The sequence below is a fragment of the Nymphaea colorata genome, chromosome 1, assembly GCF_008831285.2.
Source record: "Nymphaea colorata isolate Beijing-Zhang1983 chromosome 1, ASM883128v2, whole genome shotgun sequence".
In the NCBI taxonomy this organism is placed as follows: Eukaryota; Viridiplantae; Streptophyta; class Magnoliopsida; order Nymphaeales; family Nymphaeaceae; genus Nymphaea; species Nymphaea colorata.
In genome coordinates, this window is record NC_045138.2 from 33,295,828 (window position 1) to 33,306,288 (window position 10,461).

A 10,461-nucleotide genomic window follows, 5' to 3' on the forward strand; every position below is an offset into this window, starting at 1 on the left:
TCTTTCTCTCTTCCTCTGTACCTTTGTTTAGGAGCTCTAATTCTTCTGTTTGTTTGCTTTCTTGGTTCTTGAGATTTTATGTGATGACTTTCCCTCTGTCTTTCTCTGTCGTTCTTTCTCCCTCTCTCGTTTGGTGGGCGTCGTAGAATTTTTCCTTCATCATTTTTCACCTAGAGAATAAACCTGGAAGTTCGTTTCTCTCTCACTCTGTCTTTTTGGTGTATGTCGTAGAATTTTCTCTATTTCTTTTTACTATGTGGAATAGAACCTGTATCTCTCTTTCTGTGGCAAAGAAAGCAGGTCAGTTTTTACTCTGGTTTTGCTGCACTGCCCTTTTTGATGATGAGTATCTTTCCGTCTCCTTTCAAGTGGATTTGGTAATTGTCCTCTCCCACCCGAAAAAGATGTACGTGGTCCTTTCGGAAACCAGCACAAGTTTGTCCCGCGGATTGTGGTTTTTGTTTGTGGACGATATCTCAAAAGACAGTCACGTCCTCAACATTGAGTGTAGAGCAGGCATCCACCAATAGGAGACAAGGCTCGTAAGCACCATCATAAAGCAAGCAGACCCGTCTCTCTCTCTCTCTCTCTCTCTCTCTCTATCAGAGTTTTGTCATTTGTGTCACCAAGCCTTCTTTCTCTGTGATCGGGGACGAACCCCCAGCAGCAGTTCTCCGGAAGCTTTTTTTCTCCGCGGATTTTTCATTTTCTTTTTCTCTTCTCCATCTGCTTCTCTCTCTCTCTCTCTCTCTCTTATCTTTTGTGGCATGATAGCTACAGTTGCGTTGTTTTCCCACCAACCAAGTTGGATGTTACCTTTCCTTTCGAATATACTGAAATATATTGAGGATGGCGCTTCTGCTTTAACCTGTCTTAGTTACACCGCCTCTTTGGACTAGGTGACTGATTCCCCAAAATCTGGTGCCACAACATTAGATCTGTTGGTTTCCACTTTTCAGGCGTCTGTGGAGCTATACATTCTTGGAATTCCATGTAACATGTTATCGGTACATGGGCATCCAACTTTTTACGTGTGAACGATAAAATTTGCTAGCATCTTAGCGTGCATGTTGATGTCGATATCTCTATCAGTGTGTGTGTTGCTTCTACTTATCTTATCTGGATGCAAGACTCTTTATTGCTATGCACTTTATGTGAATTTTGTCGTGCATACGTGTTTGTGTGGACCTTGTTTGATGTGTCGTCTCTTAAAATTTTATGATTCTGAAGAAGCCGGTTACTGCATAAATTAAATGGCACAGGGTTAATTTCTGAGGAGTACAATCACTGTAAATCTTCTGTTCCTGAGCTTTGCATGCGCTTTTGCTTGGACGTGTCGCATCTAAAGAAACCGCATTTCATTGAAAGCAATGTGTCGTCTGATCAATGTCGAACCAGTTGAAAAGCAGCATATAGAGTGCTGTATATATCTGCACCTGTCATCAAAACAGATGTTCGCTTAAATAACTCTGTGTTTATGGTTGGAATGCCAAAGCCAGAATGATAAATAACTCTTGTGTTTATAGTTTTCATCACCCAGCATCTAAATGTGCCATAGTTGGAATGATTGGTTAGGTATACTTAGCAGAAGTTAAACGTGACCTGGCAAATGGGGCTGTTAACATGGTGTTCTCGAATATCCTTTAAGTTGGCCTACCCAGATGCATAAAATTCATTTCAGACTATAATGATTAATGTGCATTGAAATAATGAATTTAATAAAGTAGGTCTACGTTAGTTAGATTTTTCCTAACTTCAACTACTTGCCATGGCTTTTGCATGGTTGGCCACGAACATTGATTATTAGGCTGACTTATCTTCTTCCAAACTTCTGCTGTGGTTTTTTAATCAGTCAAGATTGATCAGAATCAAGTTTTTTATTTTTTTATGTTTTTCTGCTGAGAATAATCAAGGGTCTGATAACTTATTATATATCTTTATGGATGACAATATTCGAAGTCAGACCTTTACTTCATTGCATTTTTTGTCACCTAACTCAGCGCCCCTATTCCTATTGTCCGTTCCACTGCGATAAAAAGTGATATCTCCTGTTCAGCTTCATACAGCGTTTGGTAAAGGGAAAACAACCTGTTAACAAGTGTTCGATCAATCTACCCCTAATAACAAACTTCTACTAAATCGTGTTCGTGCCCCTTAAGTTTACACTTACTGTTGTACCTCTATTTTTAGCATTCTTTTAGTATAAAGAGTAAAACTATTATCATTATTTTAAAATTGGATTTGCAAGTCCAGTCTCATTCTTATGAGTTCACTCATTTTAGGTTGGGGACAAGGGTGAAAAATATAAACATAGAAAGTGTTGGAGAAATTGACAATTGGATATCTATTGAAATAACTCAAACATTATTTATTTACTTCTCTCTTCTCATTAAACCGTCAAAAGAAGCCAAATACTACTAACTATTTTCTTTTTAGAATTTTTCATTCAACTTCTTTTTATGAACTTTCACCATTGATCTGTGTTTCTATATTGTAATTACACATTTCTATACGATTGCAAATTGACTGTCTACCTTTTTGCTTTCACAATAGTAAACAGTCGTTTTTGTAATTAAAATCACTATAAAAGCTCGAAAATTTCATTCACTTTAGAGTCATGGCAAAACCCTTCTGTCCCTTCTCGGATTCAGACTTACATCGTGGCATTTTCCTGTGAACAAACTGGGGCTCGACAGAACTCGTCAGGGTCCATATTAAAATGCTGATCTTGGTAACTGCAACGCGATCTTGAACAATAATTCTTGTTTTGCAGCTGAGGCCTATAGTTCGCAGTTGTAAACATCATAAGAAAATTCAGAAACATGAGATCTGTCGGATCGAAGCTTACATATAGGACGTGGATTCAGATGCTCCGGATATATGAATAAATTGGAACACCAGCGTAATTATAGTACGCTTAACTCTTACAAGAACCTACGGAAGCTAAATCTCCAACTGTTCACCTACTTATCCTGTTTGATTTGCCTAGCTTCTTGCAGTTCTTGTGAGAATCATTATAACACCAGCGCAATTATTACTGCTCTTAAAAGAAGCTATGGAAGCTAAATCCCCAACTGTTCACGTTGTTATCCCGTCTGATTTGCCTAGTTTGTTCCGTTTTATGTGAGAATCTCTTTCCCACCCGAGGAATGAAAGGCTGGAGATAAGATTAAACCGGGAAACCTTACCACCAATGAAGTGAAACGTACGTAGGAATCCATTCTCATTATTTTGTGTTTTTGGGGAGGTTGAAGGCTCTAGGATAGGGCCTCTCATGGAGAGAGAGAGAGAGAGTCTGAATCTTCGATGCTTTAATACTGACAAAAAAGAAGGAAAATTGGTTTTGCAATTTCCCGAGATAGAGGTCAAAATTCCCACTTCCGGCGATGCTATGGCCTGCCCCCTTGCCTGTGTGACAGCGACAGCAGATGATGCCCAAGATCATCCGGGATTCCATGGGAATCCCAACTTCAACAAAATCCTAGGGATTCAACTCATTTGTCCCTCACTTTTTAATATCCTGAAACCGCCAATGACACATTAAATAACGCAAATGGACTCCTCCCAAGTCCACGGCAAAAGAAAAAGGAAAGCGCTAGCTGCCTGGCTGTGACATGAAACCAGAAGTTCTTAAATGGTAGCTTTTACTGGAAAGAGTTATCAGCTTTGTGGGGCTCATAAAATTTCTCCATAGTGTTTGGTCAAATCATCACAATGGGTGTGAATGGTTTCAAAGAGGCAAGCTACACTGGCCTATAAATGTTGCCAATTTCTTATCATGGTTGAAAATAGATGAGGATGAACATCAATCACATGCCCATCTTAAATTTGTCAACTGAGTACATGATAGCTAACAAAAAACTATTCTATATTGTAGTCATGATTCTCATTGCCATAAGTATCTGTGGTGTGTTGATGTGTAATTTGGGAAAACATGAAATTGGTTTTTCATGTGAATCAAGTTGGAATGTGGACATATTTACTAGCAGATTGCTTCCAATGGTTGTGGTGGCTCAGAAATCTCAGCTGTTTGCAGAGGACATGATCTTCTTCAGCTAGCTACTAAACCCTATTCTAGCCTCTAAGAAGCATATGCCTAGGGCTGGTTAGGTTAGTGGAGATGCAACAATAGGACTCTCATTTATAGATTTAGCTGGTGGAGACCTCAACACTGTAAACAGATGATGCCCATAAGCTTATGGGTTTGGCTGCGGGGGACTTGCCTCCCGGAAAGGTTCTGCACTACACTGATCGGATCGGGTAGGCTTACATGACCTGATCCGTACTGAAATACTGTGCGTCACTTGGATACCGATATTGATGAGTTTGGAGCCCCTTACGAAAAGTTTATATTAAACTTTCGCAATAAAAGAAAATCTTTTAATGAAAAATAGCACTCAAATATTTCTGTGTCTGTTTTTCTTAATTATGTGCATTTTCTAGTAAGTAATATACGAAATATATAAGTTCAACAACGTTACAATCTCATGGATGGGAAATGCAGTTGCTCCTGTGCTCGTCCGATAAATTGATTGCGTGGATATTATATGAAGTATTAAGAGTAAATTTATTTTCTTTAAAATCAGACGTACTAATGAACATCTTTTTTCTTAGTGAAATTATTTTACTCAATAAACATTATAAATGATTAATCCAATCACTCAAGGGGCATATAATTTATTTGCAAGGACATATATATATATATATATATATAGCTATCAGTCCTTTATATGTATGCCATATTTTAACTTTGAATCCTATCCATCATCGATTTTAAAGAGACCATATGATAGATATTAAGTTGAAAAAGATGAAACCAAATTGTAATTTTTCAAATTCTTAAGCTGTTCGGATGGTCGCTTAACTTGCAGCTGGATTCACATATGTAGAACCATACGTCTTTGCACTCAAGGGCAGAGTTAGCACTTTTTTTATTTCAAAAGTCCAACTACAGTTTCAAATTCTTAAAAAGGAACCAAAATATAATTTTTCAATTTTTTTTATATAAATTAAAATAAATTTTTTAAAATTTACATGTAAAATTTTGATTTTTCCACGGCATTTGGAGTATTGAGTAACAACCCCAATGGAGAGACAAAGGGAAGGGCTCCTCCTTCAAGATATCTCTCCCCATCAAGAGGGGGTTGAGAACGGATGTCAAATTTGAAACACGTTTGATCTGCATTTGCAGTATAAGTAACAACCGCATTTATGACCACGGAGATCAAATTGCTGCTAGTGAGTAAACCTGGAACTGTGTGAATTTAACTGGGATAACACGTGGAGACGAACTTAACATCTTAATACAAAAATGAGCCCACGGTTTATGGGAAAAAGGAGATCATGATTTTAATTTTTAACGACAGCTATATGTAGAGCATGACTCGGTGGCGGCAATCCGTGGTACTCTCTTTTAGAATATAATTTAGTACAAGATGATTTACCGACTAAGAATGTGTCAACTACTCGATTAGAGTACAGGCCATTAAGATAAATAATGATAAAAAGCTATGCCCAGTGGAATGTGGATGACTTTGAATTTCCTACTATTCACAAAACCAACCAATTTCCTTGCAAGGTTGGTGTTACAAGAAGCTCTCAGTGGCTTCCATCGGCTAAGGAAAGACTGCCTCAGGGCTCAGGTCTCTCTATACGGCAAACTTCAGGTGACTTGGTAGTCAGCACCGCTGGAGTTTGGCGGAGTTCAAAAGAAGTACCAGTGCCTGCTCCACTACTTCCTATGCATATTGTGTCTCCTCTGCCATGCCAAGTTCCATCTCTAACATTGTTCAGATTCAAAGTTCTGGTTTCCTGGAAAAACGAGACATTCAGAAACTGGAAGTATTTTGTCAACATATGGAGGACCTCAGGTTACCACAGCAATCTGATCTGTCAGAAAGTAGCTCCTCAATCAAAAACTTCTAAAGGAATGGCAAATACGATTGACTTGCGTTTCTCATAAGGACCACGCATTTCACATTAGATAGAAAAGCATAGCAAAAGCTTTTATAAGAAATTTGTCCCTTCAAAAACCGCACCAACTAGCCACTCTCTCATTTGCAATTGAAGAAGAAAATTGCCAGGGAAAAGGTTGTCAGCTATTAGCAACGACCATACAAAGTTCATCTTCTCAATCCCACATTAATTGGTTAGGCAATCGTTTTGTTTCGATCGTAGTTCCATCATGCATGGACAAGAAGCAGCTCCAGAGACTCACCTGGCACAGTGTACAACAAGGACAAAGAAGATGATTCAGGCAATCGTCCACTGGACTGTCACTACCCTGCAAGTATATCACTTCATAATATGAGAACCGACTGATAGGTACAAAAAGCACAAACAAGAGAACTGACATACAGATAATGTGGACACAACCACCCAAGAATTCATGCAATAAATATGAAGTGCCTTGTGATTTATCTGGAAATGGAAGGCAAGCTGCGTTATTATAGAACCTATGGATATTGTTTCCTCAGAGACTTTGTGCACAAAGTTGCTCACCGCTGTAAGCATTTCAAATAATCTAGCATGGCAAATGCAACCATATGAATAGAAAATAACGGTCCAAATTTCCACGCTCAGGAGGGTGTGGTGACCGGCGCTGGCAGATTGGAGATGATGGTTTTAAGCATAATCAGAAAGCTACTTCGGGGTTTGAATTCTTAAAACCAAGACTCTCATGTGCAGTGGGCCCAGATTAGCCATTTCATAAGTGAACCAGGCTAGAAATTAGGACAGTATCTAACCATGTTCTTAGTTCCCGCTATAAGATACTGATTAAAATGCATATCACATATCAAGAGTTTTATTCTACTCTCCTGAATTGGCTCCTCTAACAGAATATCAACACCCAATATATCACAACTCAGTGACTCTGATTTCTGCCAACTGTTTGTACTGCAAACTTTACTTACATCTGGCATGATTAGCCCACATGAAATCTTTGTGTCACCTTTTATCTTCCATGTCATCAAATTGCAGGACCCACGATAAACAGAAGAAGGCAATTTGTTATCAATTAAATTAGAAGAACAAAAGTTTATAAACAGCAGATATCTTGGGCCATCAAATCCATGAAATTTCTTCTAATCCATGAAACAAAATTGTTGAAAAATAAATGTGCAAATAAATGGCAATATAAACATTTATAGAGCAGCCGCGTGGTGAGCACAGAGCGAACCATTCTTTCGCCTTTTATAGAGGCAAAGCTTGGAAACAAAGAAACTTGTGTATTTTTTCAGAGATTGTGAAAATTGTACAGTAGATGTTGTCTAAACAAAAGCATGTACATACATACCCTGATATTGAAGTGTTGTCGCATTTTTCGTCGAAAATAACCGAGATATAGTGAGACTGAAATGGTCAAAGCAATAGCTATATACAGAAAATAGTATTGCCTGGTGACGCCGAATGCAACATAAGCAAGGAAAGCTGCAACAGAAAGGAAAAGATGCATGGTTCCCTGCACAGGCGGAAAACAAGTCTGTAAGTTTGTTATTAGGCGTGTAAAACAGAGTTTCGTAAGTCAAGCAATCATTTTTTACCAGAGAATGGCGGCTTCCAAAGAGGGCCAGTTAGATAAGAATCATAAGATACAGTTGGCTTTTATTCGTTCATTTTATATGCAGCTAAAAGATAGACAGAAGTTGTCAAAATGAAATCAAATGATTAGCAGGCCAATCTGCCAAACAGAACAACCATGTATTTTTGGCCGATGCAACCACAGAATACTAATTCTACTTTACATGATTCTCCAACCGGTATGGCAGTTTGCAACCAAAAGCACGATAAGGAAAAATGCAAAACTGGTTCCTTTTTGAACTGCATAGAAAAAGATTATTTCAATCAGAACGTTTGACAATATATACAAGCTGAACTACGAAACCCCTTATAAATTCTCACACTTGAATATCACCTCACTGTTGCAAATTAACCAGTTAATGGTATCAAGAGTTGTTTTCTCCCATGAACTAACCAAATCACCAAAACAAATTAAACAGATTCAACAAGCTCAAACTAGTTCAACAGAATTCAAAGAAAACGAGGCAAAATTCACAAACTTCCGAACGCAAAAATACTACACCTGAAGGAGACATGAGCCAAACCCCGTCTTCTTCATGTTCTTCCCAAATGTACAACAAGGACAACTGCCACCCCAAATAAAGGCACATGAAAACCACAGAATCGTAAAAATAATGATCCCAGCAGATCAAAACTCAGAAACAAAAAGAAGAAAGAAAGAGAGATAAGAGCAAACCAGAAGGAGTCAATGGCGATGCGCTGATCCTGGAAGCAGTCGAGGACATCGCCCTCCCACATCCTTTGCACACCTCCTCCTCCTCCCCCTTCTGCTTCCCATGCTTTTCCCCCTTCCCCCGGTGCCGCCAAGAAACCCCGCGTCTGTAGCGCCACTGTGGCACAGAGCATGTCAAAGTCTATCACCGCCATCTCTTCGAGTAACCTCTCCTCTTCCTCTTCCTCTTCCCCTTCCTCCTCCTCCTTCCTCTCCCTCAGCTCCGCCATTTCTCTCTCCCTCTCACTTTTTAGGTCTCTCTCTTATTAATAAGCCACTGGTTAAGAGAAGAGATGCCGGGTGGGTCACCAGACCTCCAAACCAAAAGTGCTCACCGGAGGGGAAGCGCAGCGGCACCATGATCCCCTGAAAAAGAGTATTAGGTGGGCCCCACCTTCTTCCTACCACCGCCCACCGGCCAACCAACCACCATCTTTTGGTTCATGGATGATGCACTGGAAATGTGGGTATTAGTTGGCTTCGGCGAAGGCCCGCCACCAGTGGGCCAGTAGGCCGCCGACTCGTCGTCAGGTGGATCTCCGCCGCCAATGACGGTCAAGTGAGGCGGCCCCGTGGTGCCGAGTTGGCTAGAGATTCTCGACCGGCGGCGCTTCCATTGCGAGCTGCCATTCCGGTGCGTATCGGGCTTCCCGTAAAGAGGGTGTGGACTAAAGTGGGGCTCGTCTTGAAATTCATGGTTCATGAAAAGCACGCATTTGGATCCCCATACGTCTGAAATCTATGACTTCACTCAAGGGAGAAAAGGAGTGACGTGAGGTGCATGCATTTTAAGATGCAAGGAAACCAAATTCATGATGATTTGGTTCATGCATCTTTCAGACGAAATACTTCAAATCCTTATTAAAAGTAAAAAATATGAACCATCATAATCTACGATCTTCAAATCTCATTTTACTTCAAATCTTAAATCCAAGGCAATTAAATACCCTTTAAGAACCCAAAACGTGTTCTATTCCAAAATAAATGAGCAGACTCAGGCTCAACTCCTATAAACTTGGCTCAAGCTCTACGCGTAGACCGACTTGCAGAATAAACATGTCTAGATCGAGTCTGTAGGTGAGATTTCTATGGTTAAAAAATCGAGTTAGAGCAAAACCTAACTTGAGCTTGTTTAACTCAGACTCGCCATGAGCAACATATGTGTGCTATTTTCAGTCTTTACTAACTGAAAATTGGAATAGTATGCTGATGCCTTTTCATTTTGGAAAGCGGAGTGTTGGTTTGAGTTATTATGGTCTCATTTACATTATGGTATGGGGCAGATGCATGGAGCAAGAACATATTGTTACCCAAACATCCCCTTGGCTAGTAGTGGACAAATTTTTTCCAAGATAAGGTGCTATAGTTTGTACCGGACTCAAGATGAGGTGAATGCCTATTGCAGGTTTAGTTAAACTAGTTTCATCAGGTCATTTGAAATGAAGCTTTTTGGTTTAAACTGAAACAACACTATGGAAATATTTATGAAGGAGGCAAAAAGTTGTTTAATTGTGACAAGAATCGGATTCTTTGTGGTCTACAGTTAGACGTAGACCCGGTTTTACATGTGAAAAGGGAAGCCAAGTGCGAACCCCCTAAATCAGAACTATTTAGTGCGTGAAACTAAGCTTTCTCAGCACTGACTGAATCGTCTGTGAGACGATTCGGCTGAGTTGACGTTCTGATGAGCCGAGTCGCGAGAAGGAAATTGTCGAGGCCCCCGGAGATTTCAAACAATCGCAAAAATATAGTTGAAAAAAAGACAGCAAGGGCTGCTGACAAGAGAGTGTGGGCCGTCGCGTTCGCCGGTGGCAGTTCGGATTAGGAAGAATGGCCGGAAGTTGAGGTGGTTGGTGGCATCACGGATGACGATGAGAAAACAAGAAAAAGAAAAACAGACGTTGGGCTACACGATCATTCTTGACGGCGAATCAGTTGCGGCTGCTGTCATTTTTTTTATACCGTTTTCTTAAACTGGTCCATTACTCATGAGCAATTCACGTATTCGTGCTATTTTGGTAGGAGGTCCTACACGATCTTATTGTCATACGCTCAGGAGGGCGAGATGAGCTTCCCCTTCGAATTTCACCAAAAAAGTATCATGTTCTATGCGCATGAGAGATTAATTTAGTTAGTCTAGTCTAGTCTACTGTTAATGCATAAGAATT

The 10,461-nt window shown here is 39.9% G+C and overlaps 1 protein-coding gene across 1 annotated transcript; it reads right to left on the reverse strand.

Moving 5' to 3' along the window:
• Positions 1 to 5,395: 5,395 nt before the first annotated feature.
• On the reverse strand, positions 5,396 to 8,970 carry LOC116251156 (uncharacterized). Its single transcript, XM_031625261.2, has 5 exons — positions 8,258 to 8,970; positions 8,084 to 8,147; positions 7,298 to 7,462; positions 6,218 to 6,283; positions 5,396 to 5,811 (listed from the first exon to the last, which is right to left on the reverse strand). Exons 1-5 carry the CDS (start codon positions 8,521 to 8,523, stop codon positions 5,632 to 5,634), a joined length of 741 nt encoding a protein of 246 aa, XP_031481121.1. The 5' UTR covers positions 8,524 to 8,970; the 3' UTR covers positions 5,396 to 5,631.
• Between the last annotated feature and the right edge of the window lie 1,491 nt (positions 8,971 to 10,461).

Excerpts from the sequence above, each read along its gene's own strand:
- LOC116251156 (XM_031625261.2), bottom strand. The coding sequence starts at position 8,523 with ATGGCGGAGCTGAGGGAGAGGAAGGAGGAGGAGGAAGGGGAAGAGGAA. Across the intron at positions 6,284-7,297 it reads GACAACACTTCAATATCAGG|GGTAGTGACAGTCCAGTGGA; the intron begins GTATGTATGTAC and ends ATATACTTGCAG. Across the intron at positions 5,812-6,217 it reads CTTGTTGTACACTGTGCCAG|GAAACCAGAACTTTGAATCT; the intron begins GTGAGTCTCTGG and ends TCGTTTTTCCAG.